This window comes from Castanea sativa, chromosome 11 (assembly GCF_040712315.1).
Source record: "Castanea sativa cultivar Marrone di Chiusa Pesio chromosome 11, ASM4071231v1".
Taxonomy (NCBI): Eukaryota; Viridiplantae; Streptophyta; class Magnoliopsida; order Fagales; family Fagaceae; genus Castanea; species Castanea sativa.
This window is the reverse complement of record NC_134023.1, coordinates 605374-628154: the sequence shown is the minus strand read 5'-3', so window position 1 is coordinate 628154 and position 22781 is coordinate 605374. Positions and strand designations below refer to the sequence as shown.

The window sequence follows — 22781 nt, the reverse complement described above, 5'->3', positions numbered from 1 at the left end:
GGAGTTTATTTTTATACTCCTAAAATAATTAATTTATATATTTTATGTATATATATTTAGCGCATAATTCTAAAATAGTGCACTAGTACTAGAATATTCCTTTCTCAAATTTCTCATAGCCAATCCAAAAAAACATGCGAAACAGAATTCAAAACTTTACTTTATATTGCTTTTTTACCTTTTTTGTTGCTTCCAAGTTAATAGTTTGTTTATATATTTATTATAAAAATTTATTATTAAAATAAAGTAAAAAAATTCATACAATTGTCTTTTAAGAACTGAAATTTTAAAAATTAAAAAAAAATCATTTTTAATTTTAACATTAGAACAAATCAATAATCTTAAACCTTCATAACTTCTCTCTCTTACATTAAAAGTTCAGGTGCTCATATATATTAATATTATGCATGTGCCTAGTATTAGTAATACGACGGTGTCTTTGCATGATTAATATAATAAATAATGTCAGCTCAAAAAAACATAAATATTATTAGTTTTATGTATTAATTACTTAAATCAACTTTAAAAGTCTAAATTTTGAATAGTTGTTTATTTTATTTTATTTAAGAGAATATATTTTTAATTGTGCATAAGACACAATTCGCAAGCATTGTTAAAAACATAAAATTAACATGGCTATTACAATTCTTAAGTCTAAAGTCTTTCTACTTTGATAATATTCGTAGGAATATAATTCGGCATGTCATTATTATTTTCATTTCCTTCTAATTGAACATCATTATGGTGAATTTGTTCATTTATGACGTTTTCATTTATTTCTAAATTCTTTTGAAGTTCATTATCAAGATTTATTGTATTACAAAATTGAACATCATTGTTATCTTCTCGTTTCATTATCTTCTAACTATTTTTGGTGAATTTCTTGCTTATTTATTGTATTTTGCTTTACTAATAAAAAATTTATCCATTGATCATTTTTTAGACTCATTTTTTTTAAAGTTTTTCATATTCAAATGCAAATTTGTTAATAGACATTTCTAATAAAACAATATTTACAAATTAAATAAACACTATCTATAATATATTTAGAATGACTGAAAAAAAAAAAAAAAAAAACTTTGAAGTTTAAAGTAATAGAACTTGATGTGTATATAAAAATATTACTATTGTAACTCTAGTTTCACCGAACAATAACAAGTATATAGCAATCTCAAGTTCTTAACCAGCGTATATATAAAAACGCAAGAAAAAAATTTAAAAAAAAATTTAAAAAAAAATCCAAGGCCATCCAGATGTACGAGTCCGACTCCATCCACAGCCACATAAGTCTTTTTTTTTTTTTTGAGAATCAGAGCCACATAAGTCTTATTTGATAAGACTCCACCCACCCAAAAAAAAAAAAAAAAAGGCAAGATTTTAAAAGACTCCCCAGCCACCGCTCCCCCTTGATACGGTAGTTACTCTATAAGTATTAATGCTTATGGGGTGTGAAGGGTAAAGGTCGGAGTTCAAGTCTCTAGGAAGGAGTTTTATACACATATACACTTAGATTAGACTAGAGTAGAATTTCTATCTTGTATAAAAAAAAAAAAAAAAAAAAAAAAAAAAAGACTCCTCAAGGCTCGCCCCACGCCCCAGCCAGAGATAATACTCCCAAAGCCGGCCCTAGACATTTTGGGGCTTAAGGCGAGAACTAAAATGAGATTTTTTCTTTTATTTAAGTTCTAAATTTTTTTGAAATTCATTATCAAGATTTGTTGTATTGCAAAATTGAACATCATTGTTATCTTGCAATTGTATCATTTTATTATCTTCTAACTCTTTTTGGTAAATTTCTTGCTTATTTGTGACATTTTCATCTAAATTTTGTGTTGTATTTTGTTTAATACTGATAACAAAATTATCTTAAACCTTTTTGAGACTCAATTAATTAATTTTTTTTTTTAAGTTTTTCATCTCCATATACATATTTTATAGTAGACATTTCTAATCAAACAATATATTTATAAAGACTAGAATAAAAAATAATTTTCAGGTGTAGAGCAATGAACCTGATGTATATAAAAATATTATTGTAGTTTCACCAAACAATAACAACTTCATAAAATAAAAACTTACTCATTATATTACATATATAAAAATGCAAGATTAAAAAAAAAAAAAAAAATACCCAAGCCCAGCCAAAATAAAATTTTAAGTGTCCAAGCCCAGCCAAAACAGACCCTATTACGGAAGAACCACCTATAACAAAAAAATAATAATAAAAATAAATAGATAAATAAAACAAACGCAAGCTTTTAAAAAAAGAAAATAGACGAGCACCAAAAAGGAAAATGAACTACTCTATTATGGCTTTTCAGTTGAGAGAGAAAGAGAATGGGTAAAAAACAAAGGAGAGCCATCAATTGGAGTTATGGTGGTGGCTAACAAGTGATGAGCAAGGATTGTAGATTAAGGGGAAGAAATAAAAAAAGAAAAGAATAAGAGAAAGAGAAAAGCCATAGACGGAGAGAAAAGAAAAAGAAGGAAGCAAGTAACCAAACGGAATAGAAAGAAAGAAAAAGAAATTAATTAAATATTGATTTACAAGTAAACAATAACTGTGTGTACCATGTATCTTTACACGATTACTGTAGCCTTTTGAAAATTTCCACAATTTTAGAAGACCTAATACAGGTGATTTTTAAGGTAAAATGCGTAAAATTGTAGACTCTCTATTTTAGAGGAACTATGTGAAATAGCAAGAGGGAAAAAGGTGTCATTGTCACGTGAATCACACGTGCACTCATGCCGGTGCAAAGTATAAATAATGAAATTGAAAATAAAAAAAAGCAGTTAACATAAAAATTCACATCTTGGGAATGGGAGCAATCTAGTGGTAGTGTCTTCTTCTTCTTCCTCCTCAGATTTGCAAATGTGGATTCAGTCCTTATGAATCCTGTGAATTCAAGAAAAACCCATTTGAGATAGAAAGCCAAAAGCAAAGTAGAGAAGGCGAAAGAAGCAAAGCAAAGAGAGGCAGAGAAAATGAGTGGCTTTGCCCTGGGTTTAGCATTTGATTCCAAATCAGGTGAAATGGTAATGGTCTCTCTCTCCCTAACTTTAACAGGTATCTTTTTTTTTGGGTGGGTTTATGTTGTTGGTTTGGTAAATTGGGCAGCTTGAATAGTTATGCATGGTGTAGTTGGAATTTAGATCGATGGCTTATGTTTTCTTTGTGTTTCTAGCTTTTATGGGTGTTCAGATCTTTGTTTTTTTGGTGGGTTTATGTTGTAGGTTTGGTAAATTGTATAGCTTGAATAGTGATGCATGGTATAGTTGAATGTTAGATGGAATTGTTTTTAATGGGGAGTGTGATGGATCTTGTTTAGTAGTGATCTTTTTGGTTTATGGTGATTTTGGTGGGGGAATGTATTTGATTTCATGGTCAAGATTTTGAAATTGTATGGACATGATACTTGTGTGGTTTAAGTGAGACTGGGAACTGGCATAAGTTGGGTCTATTTAATTTTTCAAAACTAAACTTTGTGGAAGGTGTCTACATTCTCTATCTTAATCTTTTATTACACATGCAAAGCTAAGAAGGAGAGGGCATACTTGACTATGAACCCAAAGCATAGCTAGCTCATCCTTAATAGAAATTGTCTGGCTGAGTGTCTTTAGTATATGGGTTGAGAAAAATGGATGAAAATCATGTCAATGAATAATGTCGTGGGAGTTGTTTAGTGCCATACTCTTATGATACAACTCCCATAGCATAAATGTAGATTGGATTTGAAAGGAAGTTCTCAATGCCAATATCTCTTAGGCCAGCACTGCATAATTCCCACAAACTGAGTATTGTTTGATGTCATTTAAGCATTTGAATGCATAATATGCAACAGATCTTATGGGTATAAATTGTGAAATTTGAACTCTTTAATTATCGCGATTGCATGATAGAAGTCTCTTCTTAAGTGTTGTACTTCAGGGCATGAACATATAATGCATATGTGCACATTGTACAGTTGACTGGAATGTCTTAATCTATTATTTGACTTATTTTGTTTATCTTGTTAATTGTTGCCATGAGGTCATCTATGTGCTCCTTTTTTTGACGCTTTTTTAAAAGTGGCGCTGAAAGTTGTAGTGCGTGAACGGCAAAAATTCTCTTTTCATTATTTTAATTTTAACGGCTACTATAAACTTCTTTTCATATTTTCTTCTTAAAAAAAGTTCTTTTCATATTGCTTTTTCTCCGGGGCTGTATAGCTTTTTCTTTATAGTAAAAAAACTAAAAAATTCAAGCACTACAATGAGGAAGACAGGCAGTAACTTCCCATTGACATGAGAAGTCCTGTTTATATTGCTATTTTTTGCCAGCTATAAGGTTCTTTTTACATTTGCCTTTTGACCCAATTTAAGAGTTTATATATATATTATTAAAAAAATTAATTATTTAAGTGAAGTAAGAAAAATAATGTAATTGTCTTTTAAGAATTGAGATTTAAAATTAAAATTTTTTTTTTTAATTTCAACATTACAACAAACGAACAATTTTAAGAGTCCGAATTTGATAAAGACTTAGTGTAAAACTCTTGGTTTACCCCTTTAATACCATGATACTACATCAGCTTTTCACAAATAAATGAATAGAGCCTTCCATGAAATGCATATTTGGTATTCAACCTGATTTGGATCATTACACTTGCATTGTGGATCTTTGGCTCGATATGGAAAACTTAAAGAGGCCTAAGCCTTAATATTGAAAATTGTGATTTTCCAGATAGTAGGATTTGGGGTTCTCTTCTTGCAGCTTGTAGAGTTCATGAAGACATAAAACTTTGGGAACATACAGTACAAAGGCTTTTAGATTGGAACATGATAATGTTGGGTATCATACTCTATTGGGTAATCTACAGGCAAGTTTTGGACAATGGAATGGAGTTGAAGAAGTAAGGAGGGTAGTAAATGAGAAGGATCTGAAGAAGAAACTAGGGTGGAGTTGCATTGAGGCTAAAGGGATGATCCATGGATTTGTTTATGCGGTAGATCACACCGTCAAATAGGGGAGATTTATGAGATATTGGCATGTTTAAGTCAGATGATACAGGACTTTGTATGGTAGTATTTGCCTAAATTTATCAACTGAGTGGTGCATTCTAATACCCCATTAGAGACATTATCCTGGTTTAGATTCGGTATCCACATGTTCAAATAGGAGGGGGCTGAATGAGAGGTAATATGCAATTGACCGAAAGGACCACATGAGACACGCTTGTTTTGCTTCATTCCTCTGCCAAAGGATTATATGAAACCCATAAATGGCCAACTAGCAAGGATTGTGTGGTGAAGCAATGTGAATCATACATGACTTGACAAATTTGGGTGCATGAGAAGAATTGGCTTTGGTGGTTCCTAGGTGGTGTTATGCAATTTATACATGGGGTGGTTGAGCATGTTCAAAGGGACAATTGTTTGTCATACCCCTCTTTTGTTTACATGTGTTTGCTTACTCCAATGGTATGACTGGCTATGTAGTTAGCATTTGATGCTGCTTTTGTTTGTCATTTACAAAAAATAAGATAGGTAAATTTGAAGTCATTAATGGCATGATTTTTTTGAATTTTCTAATTAGAAAAAATATCATTTATTTGGTTTTATGGCGCATTTAGTCATGCTTTCCCTGTAACCCCCTCCCAACCAAAAAAAAAAAGCAACAGCCAACTAAAGAGTAAAGAGATGTAAGCCAAACTGGTGCTGGAAAACCAATAGTCCCAAGTAATGTCTTCCCCAGGAAGAGAGGGAGGAAAAAGGGAAAATGAAAGGAAGAATAACTGACATGTCAAAAAAGTGGAAAGAAATGGTCCAATGAAAGGAGTGTAGATGTGAATTATAGTCTGAAACTGACATTTTAAGTCACTTTCTGTTGATAATTATTTAATTTTTCCCACTACTTATTAGCATGTATGGTATTTTTCTTATTGTTGTTTTTAAGTGACCGAAACAAGATATCCACGTTTTTCACTAAAATTTGATTTCAACTGCAAGTTCCAGTTTGTCTATTTTGATAATCATCTTTTAATGAATACTGTCATGTACTCATGTTCAATGTTGGAGCTTTCCTGCTTCATAAATTACAAATGGGAATTTCACTTAATGTTATTTGTTTGAAGGAATATTTAATGTTATTATATATCAGCAACTATTATTTTTGTTTTGGGAGTTGACTGCTTGAAGAATGAAGCTAACATAATTTGCTCTATTATATCCGGTATCTTAGTCTAATAATTTGTCCATTTTTCACCTAATAATTTTGATTCATACTATGAAGATTCCGCCTAGCCTGTTGCTAAAGATTTGTCTTATAGTGAATGAATAGGTATAAAGCTTGTTGTCATGCAAACTCATCAACTTCTTATCATTTCCTATGTTCATACTACACAATGTACACACACACATATATATATACACATACATACATGTATGCATATGTATATGTATATGTAGGGGTGTGAATTTATGACTTCTATATTTTGTGTCAAGGTCAGTATGTTGGTTTTGGTCATATATACAGGTGAATAATGTTATTAACTCAAGATGAGAAATGTGACAACTGAGATGAGGGATATCTCTACTTACCCCCTTCCCTCGGATAAAAAAAAACAATGTCCTTTGCTTCCAAAGATGGGCACTGATCTCTGCTCTAGGCACAACACATCTACCATACCCCAGTTGCTCCTTTAAGAGGTTCCCTGTTCAAGATTCTCATGTCAATTGGGATGAGAACTGTACCTTGCCACCCTAAAGATATATACAAGTATGTTGCATTTCTTGGATGTAAATGGAAATCAAGACACAACTATAAACTTAAGAAACTAATTTGCAGGTTTTTTTTTTTTTTTTTTTTTTTTTTAAATTCCTAGTATATACTATATAAATGTCTCTGGTTTGGCTTGCTAACTCTCAAAACAGTGATTTTGCCAAGCTGCTGTTCCAGATGGGCTGAAGAAGCGAACTCTTGAGCTCTTGCAATTCAAAGAAGGTTCACTACCAATAAGATATCTCTGGGTTCCTCTCATTTCTAGTAGACTTGGTAAAAATATGCAAGCCCCTTCATGATAAGAGCATAATTTAATCTTGGGCAGCAAGGAATCTTTCCTTTGCAGGATGGCTCCAGTTGACTTAATCAGTTCTTTATAGCCTTTTGGTCTACTGGTCCAGCATCTTCATATTGCCAAAGTAGATTATCAAGGCTTTTGAACATAAATTTAATAGTTAACTTTGGAAAGGAAAGAATGGTTCAGTTCTAGGGGCTAAGTATCCTGGCCTGGGGTATTCTATACAAGCAAAAGAGAGAAGGTGGATTAGATTTGAAGAGAGGAAGAATTGAACAAAGCAGCCATAATGAGATATACATGGGATTTGTTTTTGCAAAGGCAGGCTCAAATTGGGTAGCTTGGGTTCAATCTAATCTTTTAAAAGATGAATTTCTGGAGTATTAACATTCCTCAAGACAGCTATTGAGGTTGGAAGAAAATTCTAAATCTTAGAAGCACTGTTAAGCCATTACTGAAGTGTGAAGTGGGATCAAGTTGAAGTATTTTCCTATGGCATGATTGGTGGAATCCAGACGGAGCCCTAGTTCAGAAGAATGGTACTTGAGTCATATATGATGCTGCCAGTGGATAAAATGAAAGGGTATCAAGTGTTTTGAAAGAAAAACTGTTTTTTGGAAGCCACTTAGATGAGCCTGGTACCTATTCAAGTGCAGAGTAATGGGAGTACATTAGAGCTAAGCTTCTCTTGTTGGTGCTTTAAAGTCCTAAAAAACTCTCGAGAGTAGCATTCATTAGGTTAGTCCTTGCAAAGTTTATCAGCTCATTTAATGCAACTTCAATTACATGTAGGTATGCAAAATGCAAATCATGGTCCAAAATCAACTTCTGAAAACGAGCAGGTCTGTTTGTATGGGGAAAAAATATATAGAAAACATTAGTATATCGTACTGTCTTTTAAAAAAAAGAAAAAACTTCTTCTTTTTTTTATAAGTAAAATGAAAAGAAACTAAAGAGACAGATCTTAATTAACTTAAATTTTCTGTACAGAAGGAAGAAAAAAGAGAGGACAGTCCTCCAGACATGAGGTCTCCTCATTCTCCTTTGCATACCCCACTAAACCATGGGCTGTTAGATTACACTTCTTTAATATTGCACGAAAACTGAAGAAAAACAGCCTGCAGTGTGAGAACTTTTATATCTTTCTTGGCCTCAGACGAATAGCTTTCATTCTACTTCAATGGAACTATCAAACTGAAATTGGAAGAGTCCACCATGAGGTCTTGTATAATTGTATTCCAATATCAAGACTAAAATGTAACAGCTCAATTTATCAATAACATTCCACCATCATGCTGCACAAAGTCTCGACAGAACTTGCACTTTTTCTTAACCCAAGTTCATCAAGATTATGCCACAGGTACTAAAAGAGTAGCTTGTTGCTAAACAATTAGGGCAAGAAAGATAAAGAGAAAAGGCAGAAGTCTAAATAGGAAAGTGAGAAAAAGGAAAGCGTTTTTTGGGAAGAACATCACCATATGTAAAAAACCTAAACTTTTATATAATAGAAAGCTTTAAGGAGTGTAGGATATTCTGTCATTCACTCAACCGTGGTTTTGCATCCCATTCCAAGAGTTTTTCACATTTGTTACACACCTTTACTTTTCTTGTTTCGCCTTTACATTTTTTTAAGTGCTGAAGTGTTAAAGTTTCCACTCCTCTTTTCAAGCTCTTCAAACCTATCAATAGAATGATCCATTACTGCGAATTAGAATATGTTCAAAATACAAATCAAAGAAATGCTGATTTAGTTATAAAAAAAAACGTACAGACCAGGTGACAATGATCCTGCACTCTTAATGCCAATTGCCAAAACCAAATAAATATATGAGCATATATACCTAATATATAATATAATTTTACATCTAAACAAGTAAACCAGTCCTATATTTTAGGGTGAGTTTGGTTGGGCTTTTTGAAAAAGTGCATAATGAAAAAGTTGAGTTTTTAAAAAGTGCATAATGAAAAAGTGATTTTTCAAAAAGCTGAGTGTTTGGTAAAAACTGTTAAAAAGTGCTTTTTGAAAAAACTTAGTGTTTGGCTAGCACTTATAAAAGTGGCAGTTTGAAGGGTAAATTACTAAAAAGGACAATGTCTATATAAAAAGAATTTTTTGTTTTAATTATCTCTTTTAATGCAAGTTATGGACACAATATTTTCACAAAAATTTCACAATAAAGTTTATATAACAAGTTGTTAATAGTAGGGGGAAAAAAAATGTCACTAGTTGGTCTAGATGAGAACTAATAACAACTTACTATGTAAACTTTATTATGAAATTGTTATAAAAATATTATGTCTATAGTACTAACTTAAAAAGTTTAGAGATATAATAAAATGTCACAATATTTTCACAATACTAATTTAAAATTAATCTTTGTAAAACAAAATTTTATTAACACTTATCTTTTAAATAAGTTGTTCTAGTACCCATAATTTTTTCTCCACTACATACTCTATAACATCACAACTTTAAAAAAAAAAATTGTAAAATAATTTGTGTTCTTACTCATTATATTTTCTTCTACGTTGCATAACCAAACCCAAAAACTCTTTTTTCTTTTTTTTTTTCTTTCACTTTTTTCTCCTCCACATCTTTTGTTCGTCCTTATCTCCTGATCTTCTTTTTTTTTTTCTTTCACTTTTTTCTCCCCCACATCTTTTGTTCATCCTTATCTCCTTCGTCCTTATCTCCTGATCTTCTTATCTTCAATTCCTCCAGACACACACACCCACCCACCCACCCACACACCCACACACAAACACACACACACAGATCAGAGAAGACGAAGAAGAAGACGAAGAAGAAGATGAACGAAGAAGAAGACGAACGAAGCAGAAGAAGAGGAAGAAGCAGAGAAGACGAAGAAGAAGACGAAGAAAGCAGAAGAAGAGGAAGAAGATTGAGAGGGTGATTCGGTAATTTTAGGTCTCAGCTATCCGTTGAGCTGAAAACGTTGATGCGCGTTTGAGATATGGACCTTCAGACCACCATTTCAGAAATTAGCGTTTTTGCCTTTGCCTTAAAACGCAACTTTTATCTAAAATTTGCGTTTAGGCTTCACCAAACGCCCAGCCACTGCCAACTTTATGTAAAAGCTACGTTTTGGGTCCTAAAAGCCCAACCAAACGGGCACTTAATGTATCTATGTGGTTCTAGTAACTCTCCCAATGTCGTTAGTTTTTTTTTTTTTTTTGGTAGAAAAAGGAATTTCATTAAACTACGAATCCAACAAAGCAGTAGGATAAGGTCCTTCGGAATACGAGCCTTTTAAGTCATGAATAAAACTATTTTCTAGCTCCACAGGGGTGTTATCATAGACGAAAAAATCATCAATCTGCGTGACACCCTTTCTAGCGAGTACAAAAGCGCACTTGTTTGCTTCGCTGCAGCGGTGCTTGAACTGAATGTGGTTGAATCTAGTAGCCAAGATCCTACAATCATCCATGAGGGGAGATACTGGCTGGTCTGATTGCTGAGTGGTAGCCAGTGCATACGCAAAGATCTTCGCATCAAGTTCCACTTCCACATCAAGATGGTTCTTTGACAGGCAGAGATGAAGCCCGTCCCTTAATGCCCGCCACCCTGCCAAGAAGCTGGTTGTTCTCCCAATTTTCCTAGAATATCCAAGCACCCAGTTCCCTTGGTCGTCACGAAGAACGCCCTCACCGCCAGCAAGACCAGAATGCCCTTGAGTCAAACCAGCAATGTTTAATTTCAGCTTGCCTTGACCTGGCCTCTCCCATCTAACAGGCACACTAATTGATATTTACAAAAACCCACATAAGCAAAACGTCTGCACCACTAGATACAACCCACACATGTAATTTTTTTTAAAATCAACTTGTAACAAACAAATTCCAGCATCAGACCAATCCATTAGAGAGAAAAATAGCTAGCAAAACACTTTAAAAGAGCTGAATTGGGCACTGGAAACCAAGCACTTTACGAAAAAATTTCATAGCTCTAGAATATGAAAGCTAAATCAATAACCACGCTCCCAAATTAACCATTATTACCAGTTCAACAAATCACGAGCATAAAATGAATGCCATTTCCAGTAAATTAAACTGAAATGAAGTAAAAACGAAACAATCTTTATCCACAATTTCAAAACAAAATTATATGCAACAAATGCAAAATTAAAAAATAGTAAATCAATCAAATAACCAAATTCAAAAAATGAAATGAAAAGGCATGCTTTGACCTGGAGTATATGAGCAATAAACAGAAACAAAAATGTGAAAAAATTAGGCAATGATGGAGGAAACCCTAATTGACGAAGCAGTGGTTGAAAAAAAAATGAAATAGTAGAGCTCAAGGAACTAGGGATGGTTTCAGATCAAGAAGCCCTAACCTCTCATCAAATCCACCAAATATATAAACAATTCGTCAAATAATAGTAACAACTTGGTGAAATCAATTTGATGGCAATGATCTTTGTGAGGAAATCAAAACGAAAACCGTAAAGAATAGATATTAATTGAGTAGAGAAGTCTGTTTGGTTGCCTAGAAAATGATAGAGAAATATAAAGGGAGAGATGTAAGCTAAGAGAGAGAAGAAAACAGCTATCCTATTGTACCCAAGAAATTCTAGTCTGTATAAATCTTGATTTTATTGTAGAGTATAAATAAGTTTCATGTTTTTATTTTCAACATCTTTATAATCATTGATAAAATAATTTATTTATTTTTTCCACATTCATCCCACGCTTGATATAACTTTTCCCTATTTAAATTATTTTTTATAACACTTATTTCAACAGTTTTGCCAGCTGTAGAAATAAATTTATGAATTTCTTTGCCTTGCTCAACATTTGAGTACAAGAGTACAACTGTAGAAAATTAAGTCTTTTATTAACATTTTTTTGTGATCTCAAGCTCAGGTGAAACCAACTTTAACATTGTCATTTTCACAAGAAAAATGATATATCTATAATATTTTTACAACAAATTTTAAGGTTGTTACTGGTTGTTATTATTAGGGCAAAAAAGTAATCTTAGTTAAGTTCCAATTTAAACTAATAACAACTAACTGCCTGTGATTTGTTGTAAAAATATTGTGGACATAATATCTCTCTTTCCACAAAATCAACAAAAGGAACCATCAAATGGGCATTCCCTAAGTACAGGAGAAACGGTTACGTCATAATCTGAGAACAGTAAACACCAAACCATGGAAGAAAAGGCAAAACAAAAATTATATTAATACTAAGGACGAGAAATTTCAATATGCATTTGTATATAGAAGTTTAATAGAGCATTGCATTTGTAGGTCACCAAAAAAAAAGAAAAAAAGAAAAAGGAACATGATTTAATCAATAATAAGAGGTATTTTGACAGCTAATTTAAATAGCTGACCCTTCTGCGCCCTCAACAGTGGCCAATCTGTACCGTTCGCTGCACTCAACATGGCCAAATCTGTAACTTCTTGACACCAAAAGTAAGCCACGTAACTCACGTAACACACGTAACTCGTCCCTTCTTTGACGTGTGATAGCCTCCTTCCATTATATTAAAGTGCACAAACAAGACAACAGAAAAATTTGAGTTCAACCTGATTAAAAAAAATAAAGAGAAAATTTGGCTATGTGAAAGCCAAAAGGTAATGCTAAGGTACAACTAGCACAATACAATGATTTTATTTTATTTTTTAAAATGCGAGTAAGGGATATACAAAAAGAAAAAATCTCCATTATATACCTAGGACAAATTAAATTTGTTATAAAGCTAAAATAATTCAAAACCCACACTTTCATTTCATTGCATTCCCTCCCCAAAATAAAGAGAACATCAAGACTTGTAAATTGTAATAGAAAGAAGAACGATGATGACTTACAAGCAACGCAGTCCAAAATTTTCTTCTCTTTGGAGGTGGTTCATCAATTGAATAGCCTTCTCCAAAAGGCCCAGCCCCATCACCCTCATCATGGCTTCGCTTATTTTGGGTACCTTTGGAGGCTGAATCCTTAATAATATCATAATGAATCCCGACTTTCTGCACCTCCAAGTTATTTGAAGTACTTATTCTAATCTCAATTTCATTGGATCCATTCCCATCAATTTGACGAAAATTTTCTCCCCATTGGGAGTCGAAATAGCGATGAGACAAATAGAGCCGCCAAAGGTGACGTGAACTAACACTACCATAGTTTGCCCTAAAAGAAGAGCGTATTGGTGATGCACTTTCAAATCCATTGACTTTAATCCAACATTTAAGTAGAAAATATTTAGAAACCTCTGCGACTGAAAAACAAACGCACAACTCAATTCCCATCAATTCATCACGCCCATAAGGCACTTGTACCTTCAATTCATGACTTACAGATTCATGTTCAAACCTTTTTGAAAAGCGACCTTCAAGAAAGTGACCTTCAGGAATAATAATGTCAAAGATGTCTGGTAGTTCACCACTTTGCCCCTAAAATATACAGATCATAATTAATGTTTAGATTTTTTTTTTTTGAGGAAAATAATGTTTAGAACTTAGAGAGGGAGAGATACCTGAAGCATGCTACCGCTACTTCCAATATATCTAGCCAAGCTGAAGCAGTTTACACACTGGAAATTCAAATGGGAGTGATCTGACCTAAAAGTATAAAATTGTAGTTCTGGCAATATCACCAGTGAGGGACAATCATTTGCAATTAGTGACTCAATAGTTGATGGAACATTTTCCAATGACCAAAGCATCTTGCAACCCTCCAAATGGAGTCTTCGAAGATTAGAGAGTTGAGACATGCTTTCAGGAAGGGAAACAAAATCATTTCCACTTAGATTTAAGTGTTCTAAAGAGGACAAGCAGCCAATGTCATTGGGGATTGATAGAAGAGAGCAGTCACTAAGATGCAAATATGTTAAAGATTGAAGACCTGATAACGAAGGCAATAATAATTGAAGATGTTGCCAGGAACCACGTTTGTAGCTCATCAGCCCCGATATTATAAGATTCACAGGACTTGATGAAATTAATGAAGGAAATATTAAACCTAGCAGCTCAAGACTTGTTGGCAAGGAATAAGATGATGATCTCCATCTACAGATATATAGATGTTTGAGATTTTTTAGGAGGGCAATGGAAGAAGGAACATCTTCTATGGTTGTCCAACACAAATTAAGCAACTCCAAACCTTTTACATTTCCTATGTTCTTTGGCAAGTTACGAAATTTTAAGCATCCAAAAAGATCAAGAGACTTAAGCAACTTCAAATTACAAATGGTGTTAGGAAGGCTCACAAGATTCTCGCAATATCTTAGAGTTAATGAAGTAAGGCCAGTCAAACGTTCAATTGATGAAGGCAGCTCTTCTATACATACTTTGCTCAAATCAAGTATCTCTAGGCCTTTGATTATCCATAGGGTCTCTGGCAAGTTTTTAATTAGATTCACAATAGCAGTGCGATCTACAAAAAGCTCATGTACGACTTTTGGGTTTGCCACAGGTTCTGGAATTGTCTTGAGTTTTGGGCAATTAGAAATTTCAAAAGTCACAAGAGGCTCCATTCCAAACTTGCTTGGAAGACGAATTAGTCTTTCACAATCTTGTAAATTAAGTTCAACAAGTTTTTTAAGAATTCCAATAGATGGGTGAAACGCACGTAAATTTGTACACCTTACAAGAACTAATTTCTCAAGATTTGGGACTCCAGTGAAGTCTGGAGTTATAAACAGGTCCACAGAGTCGGTCAAGTCAATGAACTTCAACTTGTCAAAATTCTGTTAGAAGAAAAAAAAATTGTTACAATAATTAGCTTCTTGGTGTACATTTATTGTAATTTTAAAGAAAAGTTTTAAGAGGATACTTAATAACACACTTACCTTTATTCCTTTCCAAAGTTGTTGAATTTTGCTTTGTTGCAAACAAAGTTGAACAAGCTCATCTAGCTGGAAACTTGATGGCAAAGATTCTGAAGGATACGAAATCCATTCAAGAATTCTTAAATCATTAGGAAGGTGCGTGGGGACATAGAGAGTGCCATCAATTCTAAGAAATTTAAGATTATCCATCTTCAAAAAGGCCCCAGGGTTCCAACATCCATCTTGTTGTTCATTACAAGTACTCAAAATATCCATGGCTTTAAGTGTTTCTGTCCCCTAATAATCAAGAAGGAATTGGTAAATTGCAAAAATAATTATTACCATAACTATTCAACTTCCAAATTTGTAAAACATGAAGGTAGGGAATGAGCTCAAATTCTAAATAACTTCTTACCTTATTTTTTTTTAACACTTTGTTAATGTCCTCATAATCCCATAGTCTACTACGCTTCCCAGGATCATCAAGGCACTCTTGACGAACCATGTTCCTGCCCATTTCTCCAAGTAAATCATGCATCCACACTACATCATTATCCATAATTTTCAAAAGAGACTTATCAGCGAGTTCCTTCAATCCAATAATAGGGTAAAGGCCCAGAATATCTAGTATTCTTATTACATAATCTTCCTTCTGATTATTAAAAAAGCATGCAATATACAAGAATATTTCCTTCTGTGGTTTTTGGAGTCCATTAAAACTTATTTCAAGTACTCGGAGAATATATTCGTCTGGAAATTTTTGGAGTCTCTCTAATTCATTTTTCCATTCAACAGTACTTTTTCCAAACAAAAAGGAACCCAAAACCTCAAGAGCTAAAGGAAGGCCACTAGCATAATTCAAAAAACGGTTAGACAACTCTATATAATCATCAGGGACATGCTTTTTTTCAAAAGCTTTCAAGCAAAAAAGTTGACGAGCATCTTCATCATTCAATCCTTTAACTTCATATATTTCATTTACTCGATGTGCTTTAAGCACATGCGCATCTCTTGTTGTTATGATAATTCTACTACCCGGACCAAACCAATTACACTCCCCTGCTAACATTCTTAACTGTTTCACTTCATGTACATCATCAAGAACAAGAAGAACTCTTTTACGACATAACCTATTCTTGATCTTGAGAACTCCATCATACTCCTCTCCAATTTTCGAAATGTTTTCCATCAAAACTTCATTAATAATTTTCTGTTGTAGTGGAACACAACCATTTTTTTCAAACTTTTTCCTAACATCCTCAATAAAACCACAAGCTTCAAATTTTTTAGAAACCATATGATAAATAACTCTAGCAAGAGTTGTTTTACCCATCCCTCCCATCCCCCAAATCCCTATAAAGAGGACATCTTTTGAATCTAGAGCTAAACATGACTCCAACTCTACCAGTGGAGAATTTATCCCTACTAGGTCCTTGGTAATATATGGGACTCCATCATATTTCAAGTTGAGTGATATCGAACCCACGATATCTTGGATAACTTGTGACTCAGGCCTGCAATGAAAAAAAGAGAATATGCGATGATTGAAACAAAAAAGTGTACATTGATCCGCATACAATGAAACATGTATATAAATCTACTTAAGTTTCCATATATAGTTATATATAAATCTGTCACATTTGCACTATATCTCAAAAGAAATAGTCACACTTGAAACTTCTTGCATTTATTAATGAAGTCCATATTTACCCAATATATGCTCGATATGGGACTCATCACACACCCACAATCAAAAAAATTGAGGCATCACAATCTCCCTCACTTAAATCTCTAACGTCCTTGTTAGGACCCAATTTGTGGGGAAGTGTCTTTGAGCCCACATGAGGTAATTGGGCTAGCTCTTATACCAATATATGCTCGATATGAGACTCATCACACACCCACACAACAATCATAATCAATCAAATTAGGGCATTGCAAAATGAAAAAAAAAAAAAAAGTTTAGATAAATTACCTAGTATTATTTAAATGCCATCCAGCGAGGTTGCCCACTTGACTCAAAGCATTTCTCCATTTATCCACCCTTGTTTTTTCCTCCTTCTCTTCATGTTTAACAAATGCCTGCGCAAAAGTTCCCATTTGTTTTCGTACATCAGATGGCTCCACATAGTGAAAAACAGGCAAAACTATCATTCCCATGTCTTCCTTGCAAGCAATGATTTTTGCAAGTTCATCTAAGCACCAAGGTGAAGATGCATAGTCTTTTGAGAGAATGACAACAGTAACTCTCGACTCTTCTATCGCTTTCAACAACTCTAGTGAAATGAGTTTTCCTCTCTCAAGTTTCTCATCATCTCTAAAAGTGTTAATGCCTTTCACTATCAAAGCATTATATAGATAATCCATAAAATTGTTGCGGGTGTCCTCTCCTCTAAAACTGATGAAGACATCATATTTCCATTGGACAGTAGAAGATGACGAGGCGTTTTCCATGCCCATTGAAGCCACTGCAAAATGCTCTACTGCTAAATATTGAATCACGATATAGATCTACATACCAAAAAAAAAAAATCAATACTGAACAAATGAAAAGAAATAAACTAGGGAAGAAGAATTGATGCAACATTTTGATTTCCTCCGTTCATCAGATTGGTTAAACCTTACCATTCTTTTATATAAAAATAAAAATTAAGAGATGAGAAAGCCCAGTTGAACTGAAGGTTCACAAAGTTAAGCAAATAAACTCAGTCCCGCCAAATGTACATCACACACTCTGCTACTCGCTGTTGAAGCCAGCCACACCTTCAATTAACGCCGTTGAGGTCTCACCGTTTGTTATATTTTCCGAAACTAAATAATTAAATCTCTGAACTTGGCTGGGTTTGTTTTCTTGATAACTCACATTCAAATTCAAAAACAAATGGTAGGGATGGGTTCTGCGTCTGGTTATTTCTTAGTCAAGTCAACTGTGTGTATATATTTATTTGTTGTCAAGAGCTTTATCTAAAGCTACTTTGTAAGAATTATTTATTAGTGAACAGTTTAATAATTTGGCCCCCGGGGGGGGGTGGTTTGCTTTTCAAGAGCAAAGTGCAGACGTGGGTTTGGTTACGTGTGACTTTGGAAGGGTGTTTCATATAAGAAATTTAGTTAAATGGTAAATAGCACCTTTAAAGTTTGGAGTGCTTAAATTTTACACTTTGAACTTTTAAAATTTAAATTTCATCCCTTAAAAAGTTGGATATATTTGAACTTACACTATAATATTTTTGAATTTAGATTTTACTCCCTAAATTTTAAGGATGTTTGAATTTTATATTTTAAATTCTAAAACTTTAGGGATAAAATCTAAACACCCCTAAAATTTAGATAATAAAATCTAAATTCTGAAACGTTAGAGTATAAAATCCAAATACTCCCAAATTTCAATAAAGTAAAATCTAAATTCTGAAATTTTAAAATCTAAAATTCAAACACCCCAAACTTTAAAGATGTAATTTGCAATTTGCCCAAAAAATTATTAAAAGTTATTAGGCTGTTTTATTTATTTTTTTCTTTTATAGAGTCATAATTTTTCTATAACAACTTTCATATAGTTCATATATCATGGAAAGGTTCATATATCATAGAAAGTCATAGTATTATCAATTCACATTATATGTAGTTGAGAAAGTACCAAACACAACATAATTAAATTGAAAAACTAATATATATATATATATATATATATATATATATATAAATAGATCTGCATGCAAAATTTATAAAAACCAAAAAAAACAAATAATAATAAATTAGAAATTTAGAACCAAAAAACGATTAAATTAATATATATTAGGGAAGAAGAAATACCTTGATCCCCAACCAGACCTACGTAGTTTTGAAAATGCGTCGAATCCAACCTGAAATATTGCAAATGAAGAGAGAGAGAGAGGACTGAGGAGAGAATTTAGAGAGGACCTAGAAATTTGGAAGTGATGAAGTTTCAGTGCTTCTTTTAGGAAATATTACAAGAAACTTCCAAGTGCTCTTTTTTTTTTTTCTTTTTTTTCTTTTTTGAGTGCTACTTTCTCGAAATTTCTGGTCAGGTCAATGAAGAAGGTAAGGAGATGAGAACGAAGAGTTGAAAAGTAACAAGACACCAAAAACTGTGAAGGTCACGTGGAATGTGAAAGTACAAAAAAATAAATTAAAGAAATGGAATAAGAGCCTTCTAGGAAAGTTCATAGTTTAGTTCACCTAATGCCCATCTACTACCGGTACAATCTTTTTTGTTATTTTTTTCTGAGAAAAAAAAAAAGGGTAAGGGGGCTGACAATCCTAAGACCATAGTAGCATCTTACTTCACATTAGTCAATTGTATCTGGTATTGTAATAAGTATTACTATTTACTTTAAAAAAAAGTTTGAAACCTTGTTAGGGTGTAAGGGATCACGGTGAGTCATAACTTCCCAATTTTACGAGAAACACTAATGAATCTTAAGCTGGTGAGGGAGGTGATCCAAGTAAGTAATACAATCTTCTTTATTTGATTATTTTTTAAATAAACAATCTCGTTTCAGCTGCACTAATAAATTATATAAAGTTTGAATTTTTTTTAATCACCAATCTCATAATTATATCACTGTATAAGGAGTTTATTTTTATACTCCTAAAATAATTAATTTATATATTTTATGTATATATATTTAGCGCATAATTCTAAAATAGTGCACTAGTACTAGAATATTCCTTTCTCAAATTTCTCATAGCCAATCCAAAAAAACATGCGAAACAGAATTCAAAACTTTACTTTATATTGCTTTTTTTACCTTTTTTGTTGCTTCCAAGTTAATAGTTTGTTTATATATTTATTATAAAAATTTATTATTAAAATAAAGTAAAAAAATCCATACAATTGTCTTTTAAGAACTGAAATTTTAAAAAAAATTTGAAAAAATCATTTTTAATTTTAACATTAGAACAAATCAATAATCTTAAACCTTCATAACTTCTCTCTCTTACATTAAAACTGCAATTGCAAAGTTCAGGTGCTCATATATATTAATATTGTGCATGTGCCTAGTATTAGTAATACGACGGTGTCTTTGCATGATTAATATAATAAATAATGTCAACTCAAAAAAAACATAAATATTATTAGTTTTATGTATTAATTACTTAAATCAACTTTAAAAGTCTAAATTTTGAACAGTTTTTTATTTTATTTTATTTATGAAAATCTATTTTTAATTGTGCATAAAACACAATTCGCAAGCATTGTTAAAAACATAAAATTAACATGGCTATTACAATTCTTAAGTCTAAAGTCTTTCTACTTTGATAATATTCGTAGGAATATAATTCGGCATGTCATTATTATTTTCATTTCCTTCTAATTGAACATCATTATGGTGAATTTGTTCATTTATGACATTTTCATTTATTTCTAAATTCTTTTGAAATTCAATATCAAGATTTATTGTATTACAAAATTGAACATCATTGTTATCTTCTTGTTTCATTATCTTCTAACTATTTTTGGTTAATTTCTTGCTCATTTATTGTATTTTGCTTATTACTAATAAAAAATTTATCCATTGATCATTTTTTAGACCCAATTTTTTTTTAAGTTTTTCATATTCAAATGCAAATTTGTTAATAGACATTTCTAATAAAACAATATTTACAAATAAAATAAACACTATCTATAATATATTTAGAATGACTGAAATAAAAAAAATAACTTTGAAGTGTAAAGTAATAGAACCTGATGTGTATATAAAAAAAATACTATTGTAACTCTAGTTTCACCGAACAATAACAAGTATATAACAATCTCAAGTTCTCAACCAGCATATATATAAAAACGCAAGAACAAAAATTAAAAAAAAAAATCCAAGGCCATCCAGATGTACGAGTCTGACTCCACCCACAACCACATAAGTCTTTTTTTTTTTTTTTTTTTTTTGAGAATTAGAGCCACATAAGTCTTATTTGATAAGACTCCACCCACCCAAAAAAAAAATGCAAGATTTTAAAAGACTCCCCAGCCACCGCTCCCCCTTGATACGGTGGTCACTCTATAAGTATTAATGCTTATGAGGTGTGAGGGGTAAAGGCCGGGGTTCAAGTCGCTGAGAAGGAGTTTCACACACATATACACTTAAATTAGACTAGAGTAGAATTTCTATCTTGTATAAAAAAAATTAATAATAATAATAATAATAATAATAATAATAATAATAATAATAATAATAATAAAGACTCCCCAAGGCCTGCCCCACGCCCCAGCAAGAGATAATACTCCCAAAGCCGGCCCTAGACATTTTGGGGCCTAAGGCGAGAACTAAAATGGGATTTTTTCTTTTATTTAAGTTCTAATTTTTTTTTGAAATTCATTATCAAGATTTGTTGTATTGCAAAATTGAACATCATTATCATCTTGCAATTGTATTGTTTTATTATCTTTTAACTCTTTTTGGTAAATTTCTTGCTTATTTGTAACATTTTCATCTAAATTTTGTATTGTATTTTGTTTAGTACTGATAACAAAATTATCTTAAACCTTTTTGAGACTCAATTAATTAATTTTTTTTTTTTTAATTTTCATCTCCATATACATATAAATTTATAGTAGACATTTCTAATCAAACAATATATTTATAAAAATTAGAATAAAAAATAATTTTCAGGTGTAGAGCAATGAATCTGATGTATATAAAAATATTATTGTAGTTTCACCAAAAAATAACACCTGCATAAAATAAAAACTTACTCATTATATTACATATATAAAAATGCAAGATTAAAAAAAAAAAAAACCCAAGCCCAGCCAAAATAGAATTTCAAGTGTCCAAGCCCAGCCAAAACAGACCCTATTACGGAAGAATCACCTATAACAAAAAAATAATAATACAAATAAATAGATAAATAAAACAAACGCAAGCTTTAAAAAAAAAGAAAACTACTACAAGTCTTCGAGGCCAACGGCCACCCAGAATGGAATGTAGAAGTAGGCCCAGCGGCCCCCAGCCAGCAACAGATAAGACATAGAACAAAAAGTCAAAAACACATCTGCATAATCAAAAGAAAGAGAACAAAACTATACCTCAGTTGGTTAGTCCTCAGTTCAGATCAGAGTCTTCAGATGTGATCGGATGATTATTGATTCAGATCGGAGGAAGCCAGTAGAGAGAAAGAATGAGAGAGGCGAAGAGCAAGAGTTGAGAGAGACAGACAAACAGACAGACAAACAGAGAGCAAGAGTGAGAGATGGCCTTAATTATGGGAAATTGGATGTTTAAGCGGTGATGTAGGAAATTTACAAAGAAACTTCATTCGGCAAGATTCAAAGAATGAGTTAAGTGGTCGACCCCATCACCATGTGAGAGTCATCGTATGAGTCAACTCTACTGTACACCATAGCAAACACATCCCGCGTGTTCAAAATGAGGACAAAGAGTCCGTTTGGATAGAACTTATTTTGCTGAAACTGAAAACTGAAAACACTGTAGCAAAATAATTTTTAAATGTGTGAATAGTACCGTGAGACCCATTTTTAATGAAAAAATTGTTAAAAAGTAAAATTTGTAGGACCCATAAACAGTGCATTTGTGCACTGTTCATGGCTGAATAGCCAAACCTTGCGGCTGGGTTTGAAAAAAAAAAAAAAAAAAAGGAAGCAAAACACAAACGCAGCCATAAAAGCTGTATCCAAACGAGCAAAAAGCGTAAATTCATGGAGGGGACCAGCAAAAGATGTGATAACTCTATTGTTACAAAATTGGTGGGGGCATTGAATACGTACGTGTCATAATGTTAATGGTGTGGAAATAAAGTAGACAACTTTTCTGGAAAAGTTGTCAACTTTAGGCTGCGTTTGTTTCGACGGTAAACGGTTTCAGGAAATGGTTTTCCGTGTTTTCGGGTGTTTGGCAGGTGCTGAAAATATGGTCAAACGGAAAATAAGATCAGTTGACTGT

At 32.5% G+C, this 22781-nt stretch overlaps 1 protein-coding gene and 1 long non-coding RNA gene across 6 annotated transcripts; one reads left to right on the top strand and one right to left on the bottom strand.

The window, feature by feature from the left end:
• Positions 1–2794: 2794 nt before the first annotated feature.
• Positions 2795–7851, top strand: LOC142615520 (uncharacterized). Its single transcript, XR_012840781.1, has 2 exons — positions 2795–3039; positions 6916–7851. It is a non-coding gene; the product is annotated as an uncharacterized LOC142615520 (long non-coding RNA).
• A 1920-nt stretch (positions 7852–9771) lies between these two features.
• LOC142617192 (TMV resistance protein N-like) lies at positions 9772–22042 on the bottom strand. 5 transcript variants are annotated; one of them, XM_075789931.1, is made up of 8 exons: positions 21908–22042; positions 18670–18719; positions 16832–17367; positions 15272–16370; positions 14878–15153; positions 13564–14775; positions 12899–13480; positions 9772–12563 (listed from the first exon to the last, which is right to left on the bottom strand). In XM_075789931.1, exons 3-8 carry the CDS (start codon positions 17314–17316, stop codon positions 12408–12410), a joined length of 3810 nt encoding a protein of 1269 aa, XP_075646046.1. In that variant the 5' UTR covers positions 17317–17367; positions 18670–18719; positions 21908–22042; the 3' UTR covers positions 9772–12407. The 5 variants fall into 5 exon arrangements, with proteins under 5 accessions (XP_075646046.1, XP_075646048.1, XP_075646047.1 ...); XM_075789933.1 differs by having other exon boundaries at positions 16832–17324; XM_075789932.1 differs by lacking the exon at positions 21908–22042 and adding an exon at positions 21512–21551 and having other exon boundaries at positions 18670–18723.
• Between the last annotated feature and the right edge of the window lie 739 nt (positions 22043–22781).